This window comes from Physcomitrium patens, chromosome 24, assembly GCF_059467195.1.
Source record: "Physcomitrium patens ecotype Gransden chromosome 24, ASM5946719v1, whole genome shotgun sequence".
NCBI classification, from domain to species: domain Eukaryota; kingdom Viridiplantae; phylum Streptophyta; class Bryopsida; order Funariales; family Funariaceae; genus Physcomitrium; species Physcomitrium patens.
This window is the reverse complement of record NC_143433.1, coordinates 4749599-4772092: the sequence shown is the minus strand read 5'-3', so window position 1 is coordinate 4772092 and position 22494 is coordinate 4749599. Positions and strand designations below refer to the sequence as shown.

Genomic DNA, 22494 nt, shown 5'->3' with positions numbered 1-22494 from the left:
GTTTCAAAAAAGCTTCTTTAAAAGATGTTATAAAATTAATCTATTTTTACTTACTTTTAACTATTCATATAATTTAAATAATTATTATAGTAAATATTTGTATCCATAATACCTTATATCATTATTCTTGATATAAAAGACATGTCTTTATTTTGTAAGCAATCAAACAAGAAAATCTTATTGTAACTTGAAGGTTAAATAAATATAATATTTTAAACATCACATTGCATAAAATACATATGATCATTGATTACAAAAAACCATAAATTAAATAATTGAACATGGATTGGAAATTAAATAGTGATGTATCAAATAAATAAATTAGATGTAGTTAAATGACATGAATTGCTTTTCGATTGAATTGATAATAAATAATAGAAAAAGAATATCTTTGTCAATTATTGATATTGCGTAATGCTTTCAAAAGGTATAAATTGATGAACAACTAAAAATAATTATACACTTGTCAAAGTTTAATATTACAAAGTAGTGAATAAAGAAAATATGATCTAGAACCACAAATACCTTTATAATTAAAAACATAAACATTATAAAAACAATTCCATCAAAATTAGTATAAAATACTTTTTTATATTATTAAATAATTTAAAATTTGGATTAATCTCTACTTGTTCATCTATTAACCTTATAATTATTCTAAATAATTACATAATATTTATACATTTATCTTTTGTTGTTCACATAAGAATCATCCTAAAAAGAAATATGTACTATATACTTAAATTTAGAATAAATTTCGTATATAATTTATTATTAAGTGAAAAATTTTATTTTTAGGTGTCCATGATGAATTCTATCAAAAGAAATGATTAAATACTATTAAATAGTTCTATTCAAATTAAAAGCATATGAAATTTATTGATTGAAGCTTAAATTAGCTATCTTCTACAGATGTTATTCCAAACTTAAGACTATTCTTTAAATAATGATTTGGGATTTTAGAAAAAATAATAAGAAAATTTTAAAAATATAACTATCTTAACTATTGTAACAAATAATATTCTAATAAAATATAATATATAACATAAAATATGAAATCTTAGAAATCTTTGAATTGTGAAGTGCAATTTGTGCTCAAAGCTCACCAAAGGGCACTCATACTTCAATGTCATTATAACACTTATCAATCCTTTCTTGATTGATTTGATTTCAAAAATAGGTTGTGTTAAACTTACCATTTAAATAAAGGTCTCTTATGAATTGGGGCAATTGGGCTGGCTGAAAGAAAATTGAAATATATCCAATTGGCATGGTAACACACTTTGGCATTATGAAATCCACATTTTTAACCTTTCAAATTTTTGGGGTGCATAGTAGTGTCCCATAAGTTGGATTCTTAAGAAAGTCTTTGTCTTTCTCCAAAAATAAAAGAATGAAGAAATGTCTTGTAGCAAATCTTTAACCAAGAAAGTCTGCCTGTCAAATTTCAATGTATTACTAAGCAAAAGAGAAGATAGTAATCAAGATTTTTATTAAGAACGAAGCAATTCAAATAAAACATGATTGTCTCAACTACATTACTTTACTATCTTAGAACAGACAAACCAAGACCTTCAAAGCTTAAGGAAAATCTATTGATACACTTGTTTTAGTATTTATCATTAATTTTATAGACTTGCAATCAACAAATCTAGAAATTTTCAATCAAGCAACCCAACTTAGACTTTAGAAGTATTTACAATTTAAAAAAATATTCATAACTAAAAAAAATTTTATTCAAGATTTTGAAAATATAAATAAGAGATTGTATTTATTATCAAACATATTGAGCATCTCAACTCAAATGGCTTAGGTCTTTGATTTTTCTTGCTTTTTTTTAGATTGAACTAAAAAAAATTTTACAAAATCTAAGCAATTGTTGTTTAATATATAGCAATTACACAAGAATAACAATGTTGGCATTTTGTACTCATTGGTGAGAAGGGAGGAAAAGAGCCATGGATAAACTAATATTTTGCATGTTAAGAATGCCAAGAAAGTTGCATAAGGAGGACAAATCGTACCTCTAAATATGTTTGGAGGGCAAGGGTGCATTAGACATAAGTTTTACATGTGACAGCTGGAAATTCTCAACTCAGTTTGTTTTCTTCATGCGACTCGCCTACAATGAACACCGTCTGTCACGCCAAATATTAGGTGACTTTGGTCTAACAAAATTGTTGAATGCTTCCCCCTCCTCTTGATAGTGAAGACATTGATGTAATTTCAGTCTGAGCTTTAGTCAGATAATGGGAGGAATACAACAGATCAGAATAAAATTTCAGAAGAAGGCGCCATGCCTCCCACATAGCCCCGTCCAATCTGACTACTGGAAATTGAATGCACGCATATCATTTCTTTCGTACCTCGCTTTTAATAGAGTTCTCAGCTCTTCTTTGCATCCTCGACAATTTTTTCACGAAGCTCCATATACCACTTATTGTATTTCTCATAATCTTCCTGTTTTTTCAAAGCCAGAGAATATGCGGTGCTGTGGGATGTCTTTGTCACGACGGATAAACAATGTGCAGAAGGTTGGTCGGATATAATACCGATTATACCAGAGTTGTCAACCTGTATCTTTAAATCAAACCACAAATCAGACAAATATAATTATGTTAGCTTTTCCAATGATTTTCCGCTTCATTGAAGTGCAAAAAAACTATGCAATGTTCAGCAAGGTTCAATGTCTGTTTAGCTACACATAGATCTTATAATAACGTTAAAAAGTAGAAAAAACATGTTTTCCTTCAAAGAAACGGAAGGAAATTAAATTAATTATAATAATTTTTAATTTTTTATAAGAACAAAAAAGAACAAATTGGAAACCTAAAACTTTCAAACCAACCTACAGACAAGCCACCGAACTTCTACCTTAAAAGCAGTGTGCGCCGCAAATCCATATAAACGCGGCTCGTGTACATCTTCTGACGGTGACACTATCCACGGCCTGCAAGAAGCGGAAGAAACATGCTCGTTGGAGATTTAGTCATCCAGGGAACTCACTAGCAAACATTCCGAAACTTGAATTGGATAGGAATCACGCAACTAGATGACTACGATTGATACTGACCTTCCATTCGAAGAGATGACGAATCGGACGCTGTAATCAGTGAGCCACTTCAAGGCCTTCTCGGCGCTACTGTGATCTTGATATAGAATATAACCACTTGTCCACACTCCAAATCTTAATCTAGGCATTATATGTACCGCACATACTCCGGGCGTGTTCTCCTGTAGTAACTGCATTACGTCGTAAGCAGAAACATCTTCTTCCATATTCTCAATAAGAAGCAAGCGAGAAGCATTTATGGCATCTTGTTTGTAAGGCGCAACATCTGCCACGAGTTTCGGAACACTCCTGCTGGTTGCCGCTAACGGAGCAAGTTTGTTCCCGCCGGCAGAGTAGCTATCCACAACAGGGTTCCCATTTGCGCCCTTGACGTTCTGTTCTCTGCAGGATTTTTCAGAGATGTCCTCAGACTTCTCATCATCGGTTATGACTAAAGAACACCTGCGGCGTTTCTTCTTGCTCGCACCAATGTCCTGGGCACTCGTCGTCTCATCTTGACCACCGATCTGTGCACTATTCACTTGTGGAGAGGTAGCCCTATGTTCCTCCACTTGGGTTTGCTTTTGACAAGCAGCTTCTTTCGTAGAGTGTGGCTGGACAGCAGTTGGTGTTGGAGCATTCTTTGAAGTACTATTTCGCATCGTAGCGTGTTTCATGCGAACAGAAAAGACTCTGTCCGCTAAGGTTTGCTTTCCAGTATTCGATGACTTCACTGGGGTTGCATCAGAACTGGTGTTATCAACAGCGTGCATTCTTGTCAATAGTCGCTTCTTGAAAGGAGGAACAAAGTGCTCCTCGTCCACGTTTTCCTCCATTGCATCTTCTACTGAACCGTGTTTATCTACATTACAAACTCCTGCAACTAGCTGCTTCTTTGCCACAGAGCTGCCATTTACAGTTTTGGCGGAGCTGTTTTCTACAGTTTTGGGGGCGCTTTCCTCTACAGTTTTGGCGGAGCTCTTCTCTACAGTTTTGACAGAGCTATTCTCTAAAGTTTTGACAGAACTTCTCTCTGCAGATTTGGCGGAGCTCTTGTCTGCGGTTTGGGGGGAGCCCTTTTCTGCAGTTTTGACAGAGCTATTCTCTATAGTTTTGGGGGAGCTCTTCTCTACAGTTTTGTACGAGCTCTTCTCTGCAGTTTTGTACGAGCTCTTTTCAACAATTTTATCTTCTGGTAAAGGATTCTTCCTTGGCCTACCCCTCTTCCGTTTGGGCTGCTCGACTGGCTCCGGCACTATGTTGCTTCGTTCCGCTGCTGCATCGTCCTTTGAGTTTAAGCGAGAGGGTTGCTCGACAAGTGTCAGCTCGGCTTGTTTAATGAATTTCTCTCCCAGTGTCATCAACTTCTTCTTGTGACTCCCGACAACGGCAACGTCTTTGGGGGTTGCTGACTTCGTTGAGTTGGATTTAACCTGCCCTTTCGAGGATTGTGGTGTCTCCGCTCTTATGGTCTTTCTCACGCCCTTGTCATGATGGATATCTTCTGGGCTTATTACAATTACTCTACGAGACGCTTTCAGCTGCTTTACTTTCTTTCCCACACTTCCACCGGGTAACTTCGGTTCTACAACATCGCCACCATTACCTAACCTGCTTGCTTCATTTTGTTCGTTGTTTTGACCACCTTTTGGGGAACTAGTTTGCCTAATACCAGGATTCAAATCGTTCAATGTATCACTATCACTAGATAGGTCAAGGTTTGTCTGTTCCCCTACCGTTTTCATATTTTCCCTTGTCTCTTCACCAGGCATGGACGCTGTTCTAGACTCTGATTGATGGGGAGAAGTTCGCTTAGAGAGTTTCTTTAAGGGAATCGGCTCCGGACTCGGTAATGAAGTCCTAGGTCGACTTACTGTATGTTTTGTTACCAGTCTCCGCCGCTTTTCTCTATTGCCAGCGAAGTCCTCAATCAAATTTTTTATCATTGGGTCGTCTTCAGGAATTTCTTCTGATAAGAAGCATATCTCAGCACATCCAACACTGGTTCGCTCGTTCTTCTTCGGTCCAGCAAGCCAGAGAACTTCGAATTCGCAACAACACTCTTCACCATCCGCCTTATGGATGTGATCTCGAGGAACAATCTGAAATTATGCATTGGCAACCTTCGTCAAAATAATGCACAAATATTTCTAAGAAGCGGTTAAGAACGGAAAAATCAATCAGCTTTATTTTCTGTTATTTAACCAAACAAGAAACAAAAAAAAATAAACAAAAAAATATATAAATAAATAAAGTGCTGTTCGTGAATTTGATGAATTCTTCATACTTACCGAAACAACCTCGGCATCGTAATATCTGCGGTTTTCGCCATCGTCGAGGCATCCACATATCCTCTGATTTGTACGCACCTTCTTGCATTCAGAATCTTGCAATTGAGTTGACCTCACTCTAACCCGTGACCGTAATTTGGCAGGGTCCGTCAACACTGACATCTCTAAACTTTCCTCATCCTCGTCAAAATCTTTGAAGTGTACAATGATCTGGCCTTTCACTCTAGACAACGTTCCATCGTACCAAGCTTCATCAACAGAACATTTCATCTCCAGATTGCTGTCCATCTCGTCATCCATTATTCTATAAGTAGTCGCTAACCAATTCTAAGGAAAAAAATTGTAGAGCTAGTTTATCGAACCCTAAGGGTCTAACTTTGTGCCTATCGTGCAATAATAATAACCAGCTTTTCTAGCCAATGAGCGATGCAGACATTACTGGCATCTAAAAATTAGGATCATAAAAATAAAAGTAAAAATAAAATAAAATAAAGAGCAAAATCCGACAATCATCATCAAACTCGAAATATCTTGAAAAAATCACTCGGAGCACAGTTATCACCACAGAAACACGTCCATAGCAACAGAGTAGTCGATACACTTAGGTCGACTCTCTTGCTGAAGACAAAGCACCACTTCTGAAATAAATGACTGTGCTGCTCTCATTTCAACAACTATCACCGCTCTCGGTTCACTAGTCTCGGAACCCGGCTCTCGGTCCAACTAGCTAACATATTTCACTCCGTCAATACCAGATCGACAAGCCGTTCAAAAATCCATTCGATCCGCAACCTTCCTAGAAAACGCTTCAAATTCGAAACAAACGCAGAGAAACGAGCTGAACTAACGCAGCCGTGTTTCCTCAAAAACTAAACCCGCAGGACCGTCACCTAAAGCTGTGGCGAAACGAAACAACAGCCGCAAAAGAGACGTGCTGACGATTGTCGGTACAAGCCACAGCTCAAAGAAGAATAAGACTGAGGGACGAAGACGAAGCCTTCGCAACAACAGTGGCCCTGGAAAAGCCCAGGGCTGTTGCGACCGATGAGATCCTATCGGGCAGTTGGACAGGCTCATGGATGAATGATCGGTCTCTTCGATGAACGTTGTAGATGTCATCCTTGAATGCTAATGGTCCGTGTCTGAAAAAATATAGGGATCCTGTTCGGCCATCCAATAACGAACGAAAGTTATGCTTCGTCCGTCCGTTTGAGGACTTCGTCCTATATCGTTGGACAGATTCCTCTCGTTTTCGTCATTCGTTCCACATGCTCCGCTTGGTCTGTTCCTTAGGGACCATTTTGGTAATTAGTGTGTACAGTATGGGGTTAATATTAAGACTTTTTCGTTTACTCTTTTGTTATTAGACTTTTCTATACTTGGCAATTGTGGTGGCGTCATCGTTAACGAATCAACACATTTGTGCTTGTGTGTGTGGAGTTGTTTTACTATAATGAAGTATTGCTATTAAAGACATTATGCTTACACTATGTTTCTATTCTTTTGCTCTTTTTTACTTTTTTTGTGAAGATTCAAGATTTTTAAATTTTTTGTTCATGCGTGAAATATCCAAGGTTTTCCTCCAGATGGGTTTCACGACAATTGATGTTTATCTGGGTTGTTATTATTGTGTTTTTTAGATGTGTGCTATATTTTGTATTTTGAATATTATATGAGTGAATGGTTTTTTGGAACTTGATTGAATGGTTCTTTGTGATTTTGTCCAATGACCATAATCATTTGCTAATATACATCTTGGACCATTTGATCATTATCCAAACATCTGAAAAATGATGCTGGAACATGTCTTTTGTACTTCTGTTGATTACAAATTTGCAAGTAACTTCATTGAAAGTTGCTTTCTCTCTTCTTGGATTCGGGACCTCATTGTAGTGTTCACTATGTTCGCGTTTATTAATTAGGCCACAGTGTAACTTAACGAGTTATTCCAATTATTACATTATTGCACGTTGTTATTTAAAATTTTGAGATAAATTTCTCAAACACATTACAAAGAGCTGACCTTCAAATTTATTCACATCGAATTAAGCTAATAACATTTCGAGTAAAAAATGAAAACTTCAATTTTATTTTATTTTATTTGGGTATAATAAAATTCATTTAAAACTCGAAGTAACACGACGAAAGATAATATTACTGTATTTTCAGTTGAAAAATATTAAAAATTGAACCATTTATTTGATATAAATAATAAAATAACAAAGGGAACACGTTCCCCACGAGTATTAGGCCAACGTGCCCGAACCTGCGGGTTCTCGGAAACAGACAGAGCGAGAGAGAGAGGGCTAAAGAGAGAAAACTCGTTGGCTCGATTCTTCGAAACCGCCATAGCCAGGAAACATTGCAAGCAACGGAGCTTTGAAGGATGAGAAAACTCAACTCCAGAGGAAGAAGAGGATGAAAACCAAGCAGAAGAAGCAGAGGACGACGGCGACATGGCCGAGTTGCGGAGGAGCTGTGGTTGCAGCAGGTCGGCGGCCTTGTCGTTGTTGTGAAGTTTTTTTTGTTCTGTAGAGGTGGTGCTGGCGATGTTGGAGGCTGCAAATTCCAGGCTTTGAAAGAGCGGGATTGTGGTGAATGTCCAGTCGCAACGCTACGAGCGCGGTTTTTGTGAAGCGGATGCTTGGAATACGGGCGAAGAGCTGGTGCGTGAGGTGTTTTGTCGCTGCTTGAGCTCAGTTTGGAGCAGATCCGGGGATCGTTCGCACTGCCTAGGATTTGATATCATGTCTGCCATCCGTGGTCGGGGTCTCCCTACCGTCGAGGAGCACGAGGAGGAGATTGAGTATGGCTATATTCGTTAGGTAGCCTCGTCCTGATCCATGGATTGCCTTGTTTCGAATGCGGATTGTGTGAGGAGGGCGTTGCGTGAGTGTAGAACATGGTTGCATGCCGCCTGGTTTAGAGTTTAAGGTGCGCTGAGTTTGATCGACGGAGGCTTTTGTTTATTTTCTTTCTCGGTTGCAATGGCGGAGTGGAAGGAGGTTTTGGAGCTAGTGCGAGGCGTTAGAGCAGTGACTTTTTCTGTCTGCTGTGGTGTGATTAACATTTTTCGATGAAGAATCTTAGTGTACGGTAGTAGAGCGTAGTGAGGAGGATTATGGTGGTCCAGAGAAGCACGTCAATGCGAGGCAGCTGGGAGCTTTTCAACGGTGTGATTCACTTCGATCGATTGTTCGTTATTCTTCTAATTTGAACTACTTGTCTACGTTGTGTCATGGGTGCGATAGTTTTAGTATGAGTGTTTCTTGGTGATAATCCTGCTGATCAACTGCTGAGGTCATAAAAAACGAACGTCAAGTGCAAAAAATCTGGAATGATATTGTTTTTAATCTCCTCGTGAAGTAGGCATATGATGTTCGAGTTGACGTGAATAGTGATTGAGTTATATACTGTGCACCTTGTCTTTGGAAAGAGCTGAGATCATTTCCTCATGCCAGTTTGCACGCAATGCAAATCAGATGCTTTCTCATTTACGACTTAAAAATCAGCTCTGTTTCGCCTTGTACTGTAGATGATCAATTGCAAGGATGTTCGCGTACACAGGTACATCCTTGTGAGTTGGATCCAAATTAGCTGGATGCTTGTGTATATACAGAGATCTTTTTTGTTAGGATATCTGTTTGCTATTTCAAAATCCTCAAGGTCGTCCACCTTTTGCTTCTTCCTGCGTCGTCTGAGTCTCGTAAACTGAGAACTGAGAAGAGTAGGCGCATCTTGGTCAAGCTATATACTGTAGTCTTGTTATTTCGTTTACATACGTTCTAATTTTAACGGGTGGACTTCACACGATTTGTATTTCTGTTCCAGTGTCTATGTGAATCTCGTTTGGGCTATCCTGGGATGAGTTTTTATAAGCTGGACACATAGCTTTGGTTTGGATTTCTTTCATTCAGAGACAAGTTTTCCATTCCATTGCAAGTCAGTTAATAACTAGCAATCTCTACAATAGAATTGTTAGATGTTCTTCGGGGTATCTTGGGTATGGGCCAACGCACACCTTGAATTCGTGTTCAGGTGTTCGGGCAGTGGTGGTCGTTGATGGATTGGGAGGAGCTGCCATGTACGAGTTGGTTCGTGTCGGACACAAAAAGTTGGAGAAAGCATTTGTCTGAAGAGTGGCTCGGCTTCCATTCAAAGTGTAGAGTTTTGTGATCAAAATTGATACAGTTCATGAGATGAGATTTTTGGAATTAGTGTCCTCTCAAGTTATCAGGCTTTGTTGGCTTATACTTTGTTGCTGTGGTTTTCATGCTCACTAAGTCATGTTTGGGAGGACTGACGAATACTGTGCAGTTTACGATAAGACAGTAGGATTGATGTTTGGTGATCCGGTTACTAGATACAAGGTATTTGGTCAAGGTTTCTTTTTTTCTTTTTCTTTTTTTGTTGAATAATTTTTAGAATGTTTAGAAATGTATTTAATTTGGAATTCTTGCATGCAACTAACTAAATCCAAGCACAACACAATGATTGAAGAATTGAAATAGAATTAAAAAATAAATAAGATGCATTCAAATAATTTTGGTAAAGAATAAATTAAGATAAAAAAATATGGTGTATAGATGTATTTTGTTTAAATAGTTATACATTATGTAGATAGTATATTAATAGTATCATGAATATAAATTAGAATTAGAAAAACCTTAAAATATTTTTGCATAATTCAAAGAAAATAAATATTTATTTCAAAAATAATAAAGTATTAAAATTAGAATAATTATTTATAAAAGCAAAAAGAGTATAAATTTTTGAAATTGGATAAAAAACAAAAAAATGTTGACAAGAATGAAGAAAGTTTCACTTTTATTTTCATATATATTATTTAATTAAAAGTTGTGTTGTGATGTTCTATTAAATTTTTTTTATGTGTCTTAATGACAAGATATATTTTTCTATTTACAAGATAAGTTTTTTACATGTGTGTCATTTAGTTAGTTTGTTCCACAAATTATCAACATGTATAATACATGATTAGTTTATTGACCAAGTTTTTAACCTATAAACATGTTTATAATCAAAATCTTGTTTACAATTTTTTTTTAAAGTTATTTTAAAAGATATTATGAAATTTATTTTATTTTATTTTATTTTATTTTATCATATAAATAATTATCAAAATAAATATGTATGTTTACATCAAATACTTACATTTGATTAAATATTGAAATATTCAACTATTCTATAAAAATAATAAAAAATCATGAAAATAAGTATATGTATTATTAGTATGATTTATTTTACAAGATATTATATGTCAATTTAATAATTTTTAAAATATTTTTTTATGATATTTTATTTTTTGAAAAATATTATGTGTAAGAATATAATGTTTAAATTTTTTATGTCATTACACACGTTATTTGTATTTTAGTATTATTTTTGTAAGTCTAAATATAAGAAGTAGATTCAATTTTAGTTAATTGCTTATATGATGGTTAAAATAATTTTTTTATCAATCAGTTTGGTTCTATAATTATATTATTTTAGAATCATATGATAGTTGGAGTTTATTTATTTTATTATTATTATTTATAAATCTAATTATTTGATATGTTCTTTAATATAAAAATTCTAATGTAATTAAATATCTTTGACAAGAAATTAAGAAAATATCAAATTAATTTACTTTTGTTGATTGTAAGAAATACAAATATATGTGGAATTATATTCCACTTTATAATAAATTCAGAATTACTTTATAACTAAATCAATTTGACATAATTATAAATATAAGTATCTTAGGATTTTTAACTTATGAATATACTATCTTTTATTATTGTTATATTTATCTTAATGAATGTTGGTATTAATAGATGTTTGTAAAGAAATATAGATCTAGTTACACGAATGATTGTAGATATCAATTAAATAATGTATCTTCTTTTATTGAAGTAGATTATGATATTTTAAAATAATAGTATTAATAGTTGATACATGTATGTATATTTATACAAAAATATTATATATATAAATATTTATATATAAATATAAAAATATATATAATATAATTATAGAAAAATTTTATGCTTAAATAATATAGATCAAACTTTGATATGTACCTCTTTTAAATACAAAGTATTAGCTTAATTTATTAAACATATCAATGATTCTTAAAAATTGTAATTTATCTCTTATTTTAAAGTTTTGTATAGTGGATGTAAAATTTATTAATTAATATGTTTTAAAAAACGTTTCTATAGAAATCTAACAAATAAAATAATCAATAGAAGTGAAAACATAATTATAATTTTATTTGTTTACATCCTTTGTTTATTATTATATTATATATCCTCCATATGCAAGCTAAGTTTTTTTTATTTTATTTAATAGTTTGATGTAATAAACAATTATATATATATATATATATATATGTAGAGGAATGTTAAAATGACACAGGTTTTAATAAATCGATCCATAGCCAAGACCATCGTTACACCCTTGCCTCCATCCCCGTTCCTAGTCCCTAGTCCCTCGGCCCCAGCGCCCGTCTCCCGATTCTACAAGTTACAGTATGAGAAATCAAATCTGTATCCATGCTGTAGCTTGTGCACAAGCATGCCGATCTGCAAGTCCACAAAGGTGGCGGCGTTGTGAGTGGGGTCGCTCTCTCTCGAACTCCTTGTAATCTGCAAATTTTTCTTTACCCTCGTTTCTTGATTACATCACTTGGTGTCTTGCTAGCATTAGTTTTGATAACAATCAAAAATTTTGGGTCCTGGTAAATTGTGGGAGCACTAACAGTTGTGTCTATGGTGTTGTTGATGGCGTGCCGGCTGTTCGTGTGTTAGATTTCCTCTTAGATATGCAGTTTTGGTTGTTTGGCTTGACTGAGAGGGATATGCGATGGAGCGCACCGGCAAAGTGTATTTAAGAACGTGACATTCTTTCCCATAGCTACCATCTGCTTTTGGTGGAAGTTAGTTGTACCATCCCCACTTCTTTGCACATGACCTCTGTCACTGTAAAAAATCAGGCGCTCGTCAACAGGTAAGAGAACTCGCGGTGCTCTTGAACATTCTTAGGGATGTTTAGCGACTCCTCTTTGGAGACAAGGTGGAGCGAGGCCCCTATTCCTTCTGCAGCCACCCTGCAGCTTATCTCAAGGCGATGACCTCAGATGGTCTAACCTATCCCTTGCTTTGTAGAGCCATTTTGGTTGCATCCGGTTTTGCGTCTATATTCTACTTTCTCAAGTCCCCATAGTACAAAAACAACCTATTATTGATCGTGCGAGATCTCAAACATTCCGAGGAGGCCATATAATTTCGTCATGTGAGAAGATTTTAAACATCAAAGACCAACGTATTCTTACCAACTTTTACCTCTGAATCGTACATCTCCCTTGGCAGATTCGGTTTCCATTTCTTCGCTGTGAGAAAAATGTCCATGCAAGGAGATCAGAACCTACTCAGCCTAGCGGCTGCTTCAGCGCTACCCTGAGTTATTGTATGTCTTAAAAATACATCATTTTCAAAACGAGGGCAGGAACAATTTACCATGTTGAAGGCCTGGTCTTCTTTTCTCACTGAGATGTTCGATTTCATAATTTGGAACAGCTAGAGCTTCCAGTGCTATGAAACTGCCTATGGTTATTAGTTTAGCAAATTTTTGCAAAGTGTGCGGTGAGAGCAATATTGTGGCTATTAAATAAATCGTGCTTGAAATACCGCAGGCCATATTTTGTTCGAGCTAGTGTTTCTTGGGAGTGAACTTCCCCGCTGGACCATGAAAATTGAAGCTTAGCAGAACCTTTCTCATCTTGTACGCAAATGACGGATTTGTGTATCACCCATTCAAGCTTTCCAATTGCGTGCTATATGTTCACAAGAATCACGGTGGTTCCTGATGGCCACGACCCCCTGTGCATTGTTTTTTTGATTTGATAATTACGTTCGCAAAAGTGACATGGCTTCGACGTCAAGTAGAGTATCGAAGTCACTCTAGTACGTATCTCATGAAAGTCACTGACAAGGCGTGATCTGCTATACCGTTGTCTAACTCTTATTTTTTGGATTTCTTGTGTGAGCATTCTCTGTGCTGCCAAAGCGATACATCGCTGCTTGCCTGCCGTTCAGAAATTTTGTCTGTTTCAGCGTGTGGTTTTTATGAAAACTACCACCGCTTGTATCTCCACATGCTGCAAACTCACTTATTGGTTATAATCACATCAGCATTACTTCAATCCTCGTGCGCTGTTACTAGTGCTGTGTAAGAATCAGAGAAGTTATTAACCACGTCACAAAAGAATTTCATTGCTGCCATCGAAGACACGATAAAATTAGTGAATTTAGCAACACTTCCGCAAAGTCACCATCTGCTTCCGCCACTCCCGAACTGGAACTACAGGGATCACACACACTTCAAATACTTCATATATTCTTGCCTAACTAGCACACTTTTTAGCATAAGATATTGTAGGGCTCAAATTAATGGATGGAGGACAGGGGGGGTGTAATGAATTATTCTGACATTATTCTACTTTAGATTTATACAAATTTTTATTTTTTAATAATATATAAATATTGATATATTTTTTTATTGAAATGTTTTTTTTTATAAACTAATCATGCAAATGGATTTTTGGATATATTAAGAAAAATAACATAAAAAATTTAGACTTGATTTTAGCTTGTGTTACAAGTATAAAAAATTGTGAAATTCACATCATCTTCATAAATCCTATAAGACAAACATTAGTTAATAAAAATTTCTTAATAAACAGGTTGACTATCAAATTTTAGATAATTAGTTTTAAAAAATATTGCAATATGTTGTAACTTCAGTTTTTATATGATTTTTTTTATTCAAACTAATGTAATATCAAACAATTAAGCACAATAAAAGATTTACAATTTTTAACTTATATTTTTTTCTTATTACTATTTTTAAAAAACCACTACATAAAAATTCTAAAATAATGTAAGGCTTGTAAAAATTTGAGTTATTGTTCATTAAGTTGAGTGATTATGTTAACCAATAAAAATAAATAAATCAGGTAGAGTGTTAATAATTAGTACAATGCAATCATATAGACAGGATTATTTAATGCTCTCTAAGGAGCCGTTTAATACACATCTCTTTCAAAAGCATTGTTGTCTAAACTACTTTAGTTTAAATATTTGGCTTTCTAATTAAATATAAAACTTTTTTATTAAAATTTAATAATAAGTTATTTAAAATTCATCTCATTGTTATAATATTCATGCAACATATATATATATATATATATATATATATTTAATTTTCTTTATATATTTTGTCTAATTTTTATAATAATTTTTTAAAATTATAATTTATATATATATATAATTAATTATAATAAATAGATTACAAAGATTCTTGTTATATGTTTTGTATTGTGACCATCAATTTAATTTATACTATTAAATGTTAACAACTTTCTTTAATATATATGATGTGCAAAATAAATAGCATCTACTTACATGTTATATACCTCTCATTATTATAACTTGTTACTTTGAAAAATAATATATTATAGTTAAATATCAAATTATAATATAATTTGAATGGATGTTTAGATGCTTAGGTTCATAAATAAATATATACATACATATATATATATATATATATATATATATATATGCCCACAAAATTACCTCTTTATCAAATTCTTCAAATGAAAACCCCTAATTCAAATTTATTTTGCTTATAAAACTTAGTTGTTATAGCAAAGAATAGACAAAGGATGATAATAATTAAGATATTGGTTTGAAAAATTGTAAAACAAATAAATAACTTAATAATTGCATGAAAATATGTGTAGACTTTTAGATAAATAAAAAACACATTAATACTTCCAACATATAAGATATGCTTATTAATTATATTTTTTTTATAATTTATAAATTTATAATAAAATAATATCTTTATATTATAGTATTATTTAAATAAATCAAATCACTTATGCAACATATAAAAAATATATATCTATACTAACTTTTATATAATCTACATTTAATAAATAATATTTGATTAATTTTATTTCAAAACTTTAATTTTTATTTTTATTAATTATATTTTTAAAAAATATATTTTCATACTACAAGCCCATCAATTATCAATAAATTACATCATTTTTCTCTCTCTTTTTATTTTTTAAATATATATATTTTAAATAATATGTTATTATATATATATATATATATATATTAAACTTATAATAGCAAGTCCTTCTAATATAGGATATTGGGAATTTGTCTTAAATTATGTAATATGAAATATAATTTATTTTACTTATCCTGTATTAGACTTAACATATGTTACAAATGAATATGAATATAAATAGAGCTACACAAGAGGAGCAAGCTTTCATTCAAAATTCAATAACGAATTTTTGCCATCTTAAAATTGATATCTTATGTCTATGAGTCTAAAAAATGTATTCTTATTTTATTTTTTTAAATATAAAACATAATTTTTAATGGTTTCATAACAAATATTTTATATTAAATTTTTTTGTTCTTTATCAGAAGGGCCTCTACATGGATTGCAAAGTTATGTCTTGTATAGTCATTTAAAATTACTTGATATATATATATATATATATATTCTTCTTCTCCTCTTTATTACAATAGCTCAATATTACATTTATTGTGATATTTTAAAGGTGTAATAGTACACTGCTGGAAGATCTCTAGAATAGTGATATTACTCTTGGTTCTAATTTAATAGATTATATTTTTAACTCACAATGTGATAACTTTTATAACTATCTTAATTAAGTGACAACATTTCTATGCATTTGATCTCCAAAATTAAAGAATTTTAAACACTTCTAATACTTTGTTTTTTTGTGATAAGATGTAAGTGAATTGAATCTTGTATTTGTTTTCTTTGCTACTTTTACTTCAAGGATTTATCAACATAAAATAAAATAAAATAAAATAAACCTTGTTCAATGAACTTAATACCATTCTTGAGTTGTTGCATGGTTCTATAAAAACATTTCAATTAGTGATAAAATGAACAATTTTTTTTTTTTGAATCTCAATAGAAGATTCATAAATGTAACTATTTTGCATCTAAACATCTATATCTTTTGATATATATATATATATATATATATATATAGAGAGAGAGAGAGAGAGAGAGAGAGAGAGAGAGATTATATTATAGGAAAATGTTAAATAGACCCAATTTTTTACTAAATTTATCCACCCATCCAAACCATCTTAAACAAAAATCAAATGACATTTCTACTATTGGATTTGCAACCAATAAATTCATCATGGTTTATCGAGGGTGAGTCTGTTTATTAAAAGCATGGATCTATTTCATATTTTCCATATTATAATTATAATATGTATATATGTATATATATATATATATATATAAATGTACATATATAGTTACACAATGGAATGAAGAAATTATAGAAACTTGGTTGTCAGGTGTGCTTGTGAGAGGGAAATACTTCTTCGAAGTCCTCGATGGCTGTGTGACGGGACTCGGGTTTAGGGCCAACCGGAAAGAACGAAAGCAACTCATTGGGCAATTCAATTGCACGACCACCACCGGACCCAACCAGTCACCCCGCAAGTCGATATAACGACGAGTAGGGGGGTGACCGGATGGTCCCGGTGGGTATCTCCCTCTTGCGTCGCTTCCAGATGAGAGCTTATTATTCCGAACGCGCTTTGTTTTTTTTTTTTATTCCTCATTATTAATTTTGTTGTTGTTTTAATTTAGCTTTTTAATTGTTTGTTGATGTTTTTTTCCCCTTCCTCGTCTGTCTGGTGGATTATTGCGAGAACTCTGTCGAACCCGATGCCGTGTCGTGTCGAATTTTCGTAGCGGATTTTGTTGCGGAATTGCGTTAACGGGAGGATAGTTTGGCTGAATCGGGGGTTTTGTGATTGAGCGCGAGGTTGATGAGATTTTCGAGAAGGTCTTAAGCAATTTTTATCGGTGGTAGAGGTTCCGTTGATTCTTTTGGAACTGAAGAAGGTTTTCATTCTCTATGTTTTTTGTTTGGGAAGCGAAGGGAGTTGCTGCGTGAAATCGTCGAGGATCCCGTCCCTGAGAAAGTTAAGGGTTCATTCGTGTAAAGAAAATTTAGTCATCGTTTGTAATTGTGGTCAAGGACGGCGAAGACTCTCCTTCAATTTGTTACAATAGCTGGGCCCAGTGGATTGTCGACGTGCTTCGTGTTTCCATCGAGGTTGTCGCATATGGAGAGCTGTTGAAGACTGAAGCAGTGGAGACAAATAATTTCAAGCTGATTGTCTGGATGCATCTCTGATGTCTTCTTTATCCATAAGGTCTTGATCAGACGTGTTTCGGTATCAAAATCGAAGTTATCAGTTGAAGAGGTGATAGGATATGGCTGGAGCTGCTTGTTGATGACGCTTTATCGTGTTCGAAGAGGATCTTCGTAGTTAATTTTGGTTTTGAGTTGAAATCCCAAGGCCAGGATTCAGATCGGTATTTCTGTTGAGCATTGATACAAGGATTGAACTACGGGCAATGCGGGAAAGAAGCTCTGAAGATAAGGCAAGAGAGGAAATTTGAGGATATTTTAAGTCCTGTCTCATTCTCAATCTACTTGCATCATAGGTGGAGGTTCAGGAGGTGTAGGTTGTTTGTTCATCTTACGAATCTTTCTACGGGATGCGTTGGATTTGTCTTGAACAGCAATTTCTGACTTAGAGTATCAATTTGGTTGCAAAGTGTAGAACCATTTTCAGAAGGTCCGAGAAAGCTGTAGAATTAGAATTAGGGTTAATATCACGCAGTGTACTGTATGGTCCGATGATGTCTACGGGAACTGGTAGCAGCATGAACCCGAAGCCAGTCCCGGCATGGCTCAATAGTGCATCCTGGTCATCGAGTACCAGACCGACTATGAAGCCTTCGTATTCCTTTGGGGAAACATCAGGCTCTGGTACTCTGCTGGAGCCAATTGGCAAGCCCGCAGGTCATTATGACGATCCATTAAGCAGTATAACTACGACGCAGAAAGAGGCTGCCGCTCCACAAGTTGAGAATGATGCTTCTGGTCCGGCTACGCAGCCCACACAGGTGCAGATATTTGCTTGTGTCTGATGATATCAAGTTTTCCTTCGATATCTCGGTTGAGCGTGTTTGACGCGAGTTCTCTTTTGTTAACTAGCTCTGAAATGGCTAGATTTTCAAAGCTTTTGCTGAGAAATGGGGTGTACTATTGTTCAAATGTTGGTGGCTTATCATAAGGGAGCCTTAGTTGAGTTCGTTTCTTGCTTCCTCTGCCTGATCGCAGACCATCAATACGATGCAGAATGCTGACTACTCGGAGCAGTCTTCAGACGCAGACGAAAACAAAGTGATAAAAAGCCCTTCGTCGTTTGACTACCGGGTAACTCTTTTCAATACTGAGGTATGTCCTGATATGTCAATCACAAACGTATTTTGGTTGATGAATTACTGCACCTCTCTTGATGCTGTTTATGATGTGTAATATTCCTTCTTGGTTAATGAGTTCATCAACATTAAGATTGACATCTTACTGCTTAAGCTGCTGCTTTGTGTAACGCTTTCAGTTATCACGGAGAAGAATACACCTAGCAGAATTGCAACGTTTATCATCCCAAGGAATACCCGATACAGGAGGCATTCGAGCAACTACTTGGAAGGTACATATTGCGTCCTTGATTGCTTCCTTGCAATCAGACCTTAAGTTTCCATGTGAGGAATCCTTTTACTAAACTGCAATTTCGATGTCATGTTGTGAATATTGTGGGCATAGGTTTTACTTGGTTTTCTGCCAAGAAATAGAGATGATTGGGCTACGGAACTGGAGAAGAAGCGGGCTACATATGCTGTTTTTCGGGAGGAGATGATAATCAATCCTGTAAGCTTCCTCTTTTGTAATTACCTATCGCAGGGTTAGAAATTGGAGTTTCTATCTGTACATATTACATTTGTTAGAAGTTGGAGGCCTCTTCAAAGAAGTTTCTTGTCTCAATTTTCTTGAGGTCACAGATAATGAGAACCTCGGGAAATCGGTTCAGTAATCTATATAAGCTGCTGAATTTACTGACGATTTTTTGTTTCTTTACTTTGTGCTGTGCCAAACTGCTGTTATCATAATTCAATGTGACCCTTCGTAAGGGCTTGATGAATTCTGTAGTCAATGGTACATGAAGGAGGCCTAGACGTGAAAGTGCTTGAACTCTGAGGGTTCATGTGCTACTTAGAACCGCTATATAGGTAACGACGGTACATTTGACATTTGTATAATTTTTTCTTCTTATGGTTGCAGTCGGAGGTTACAAGAAGGAAGGAGGAGATGGAAGCCATGAAGGCAGCAGAGCTGGAAGCATTGGAGGGGCCTCTGCAGCGACATGAAATTTCTCATGATGATCACCCTTTGAGTCTCGGCAGCAAGAGTGTCTGGCACCAATTTTTTCAGGTCTTCCCTTTGAGTTCTTTCATTTGATTTTAGCTCGTAGCAACTCTCTTATTCGACTGCTACGATTGGACCGTCTGAATTTCAAAATAACTTGCTTTGATTCTTTTTTGAAATGACTACAGGACACTGAGCTTGCAGAGCAAATTAACCGTGATGTGAAGCGGACGCATCCGGATATGCCATTTTTTTGCGGAGACAATGACTCTGCTCGAGAAAACCAAGTATTCACATTCTACTAAAGCCTTATTGTCATTTTTCTCTACCAGTCTAACTTCGGATGATTTCCCACAGCTGGGATACCTACTCAGAGTGGTTTGTTGCTGATTGCACTGTTAGGCGTCCTCTTATTCTGGGCCGGTAGACATGTTTTGAAATGTTTACAGCCATCTATTTGTTGAGTCACTTATTGTGAGGTGGTGATATTTGCGACGATATTCGATTGTTGCTTTTGCTAGGTTGTGGGCTTGGGGTAGTTGGACAAAGGTGCGAAGTTTATGCAACTTAGGTAACCAAAACTTACTAGTCCGTCTGTTGCTTGCATTTTTCTCATGTGGAACAGGAAGCACTCAAGAGAATCCTATTTATATTTGCTAAATTGAACCCAGGGATCCGCTATGTTCAAGGAATGAACGAAGTCTTAGCTCCGCTCTACTATGTTTTCAAGACTGATATTGATGAGTCCAATGTGGTGAGACAATTATAAATATACGTGTGGAAATGTACTGAAAATGTATTGAATAACGCATTTTTTCAATTCTTGCTCCGCCACCTCAGTGTCATGTGCATGCGATAAATATTGCAGCTTATTGTTGGGTCCTTGTGGCATGCAACTGGTTTGGTCTCTCGTTCGGAGAAAGCCTGAAAGACGCCTAATAGCAACTTGTGTGGTGGTCAGAAACATGCAGAGGAAGATTCCTTTTTCTGCTTTGTGGAGCTGCTGAGTGATTTCCGAGATCACTTCTGTCAGCAACTTGATAATAGTGCTGTGGGGATTCGGTCTACTATATTACAGATGACCCAACTGCTGCGTAAGCATGATGAGGAGTTATGGAGGCACTTGGAGATCACTTCGAAGGTATTCTTATGCAGAATATAATGCAGAATGTAACATGAACGTAGGCATGGACACGGCAGCGTGTAGCAACATGCGCAGCCCCAAGTAGTTGTGATGATCTTTTATGCGTTCTGCTTCTCTGCTATCATAGTTGATCTGATTGGTGTTAATAGTAGCTCCTATCTGATGCCACACTAGTAAGTCCCGAAGTCATGCTGACTTGCTCTTGGGAGTTTTTCCTGCATGTTTGTGTAAAGTATAAGGTTGGAAATTGAATTGCTTGTGTGTATCGACAGGTCAATCCTCAATTTTATGCTTTCAGGTGGATAACTCTATTGCTAACTCAAGAGTTCAACTTCGCTGACTCTATTCGTCTTTGGGATTCTCTTCTTAGCAACCCGGATGGTCCACTGGTATGCTTGCAGACTTCTTGGACTAGAGCTACTGCACTTGTGTTATCTTTATTGCACTAGTAGCTCAGCTGATGTTGTATGATACCGGCTTTACAGCTTTATGGCTTGATGCTGTTGTGTGGCCAAATTTTAAACGGTATTAGAAAATTATGTTCTAACTTATTTGGGCTGTTTCCCACAGGAAATTTTGTTGAGGGTTTGCTGCTCTATGCTTCTATGCTTGAGAAGCCGGCTTTTAGCTGGGGACTTCACAACAAACCTGAAGCTTCTTCAGCATTATCCATCTGTTGATATCAACCGTCTTCTGAAAGTGGCTGATGATCTGAAGGAGTTGAAATAATCTGTATGAGGTGCAATTGGAGATAATGAACTTCAATCGTTGTGCGATGCTTTATTTAAAGCCCCCTTGAGCAATGAAGAGTTAGTTTGGTGGGGCTTCCTTACTGTTCGGGCATTTGTAGATGGTCATGCAGCAGCCTTAAGACAGTTGGATGCGGTGATGGGTCCTGCTGAGACAGGTTGGTTGTTTTTGGTTCCTTTTTCCATCTATCTGCATCAGTGAATTCGACTGGGCATAGAGTTTCCCATGTGGGCCTTCTTCAAAGTGTCAAGATCCGAGACGGACAGTGAGCACACAGCTTGCCCACTTGATCGTTTTACTCATTGATCTGGGGGTGAATTGCTCCCCATTCTCACACAGATGTGTCTGCATAGTGATCCTTGGTACATCTACATGTGGAGGAGGCCCACATTATACATGTACAGTTTTCGGTCGATACTTGCAATCATGTTCCGTTTACTGAGCCCTTCTGTTTCCAGTGTTTATTATTATCGGTTTTCAGTAGCGATTAGTAGGCTTCCGGTCAAATGTATTTCTGTCAAGGTCTCCAAAGTGTTATTTAGTTCACTGCTATTCAATGCTTGTGAAGCTACCTCGCCATCTTGTGAATTCAGAGTTCCCATGTCCCCATCGCGTCTAAGTGCTTTAGAAAACCAAAGTGTTTGAAGCCAATCGGGTCATGTCAGAATTATGAATACTAACAGCTGCTCTGGGTATCAGGCCTTTTCATGCTTGAAGAAGAAAACAGTAGTATCGCAACTTGGTGTGAGATAAACTACGCAGGTCTGGCTTCTCTGATAAGGTCTACAAATGTCTTGGGTGCAGCTTAATTGCGCTCCTGCATCAATTCGCCTCTTCATCTGTTGCCCTCGTAAAGTGTCATTTGATCTATCAACTATTTTACTATTAC

General features: G+C 35.5%; 2 protein-coding genes and 1 long non-coding RNA gene across 11 annotated transcripts; 2 read left to right on the top strand and 1 right to left on the bottom strand.

Annotated features, from left to right (window-relative positions):
- Window positions 1-1212: 1212 nt before the first annotated feature.
- LOC112276860 (uncharacterized) lies at window positions 1213-6352 on the bottom strand. 7 transcript variants are annotated; one of them, XM_024508630.3, is made up of 6 exons: window positions 5344-6352; window positions 3074-5154; window positions 2875-2950; window positions 2367-2580; window positions 2025-2138; window positions 1213-1437 (listed from the first exon to the last, which is right to left on the bottom strand). In XM_024508630.3, exons 1-4 carry the CDS (start codon window positions 5641-5643, stop codon window positions 2386-2388), a joined length of 2652 nt encoding a protein of 883 aa, XP_024364398.1. In that variant the 5' UTR covers window positions 5644-6352; the 3' UTR covers window positions 1213-1437; window positions 2025-2138; window positions 2367-2385. The 7 variants fall into 7 exon arrangements, with proteins under 7 accessions (XP_024364398.1, XP_024364405.1, XP_073387218.1 ...); XM_024508637.3 differs by having other exon boundaries at window positions 1213-1433; window positions 5344-6323; XM_073531117.2 differs by having other exon boundaries at window positions 2367-2574; window positions 5344-5781.
- Window positions 6353-6719: 367 nt separating this feature from the next.
- LOC149986367 (uncharacterized) lies at window positions 6720-9799 on the top strand. Of its 2 annotated transcripts, none has more exons than XR_016500667.1 (2): window positions 6720-8168; window positions 9382-9799. It is a non-coding gene; the product is annotated as an uncharacterized LOC149986367 (long non-coding RNA). The 2 variants fall into 2 exon arrangements; XR_016500666.1 differs by having other exon boundaries at window positions 6720-8910.
- Window positions 9800-17030: 7231 nt separating this feature from the next.
- On the top strand, window positions 17031-22050 carry LOC112276916 (uncharacterized). 2 transcript variants are annotated; one of them, XM_024508733.3, is made up of 10 exons: window positions 17031-18408; window positions 18644-18742; window positions 18906-18998; window positions 19112-19216; window positions 19628-19777; window positions 19900-19998; window positions 20337-20465; window positions 20673-20852; window positions 21128-21244; window positions 21426-22050. In XM_024508733.3, the coding sequence occupies exons 1-10, from the start codon at window positions 18139-18141 to the stop codon at window positions 21582-21584; spliced, it is 1401 nt and encodes a 466-aa protein (XP_024364501.1). In that variant the 5' UTR covers window positions 17031-18138; the 3' UTR covers window positions 21585-22050. The 2 variants fall into 2 exon arrangements, with proteins under 2 accessions (XP_024364501.1, XP_024364500.1); XM_024508732.3 differs by having other exon boundaries at window positions 17032-18408; window positions 18626-18742.
- The last annotated feature ends 444 nt before the right edge of the window (window positions 22051-22494 follow it).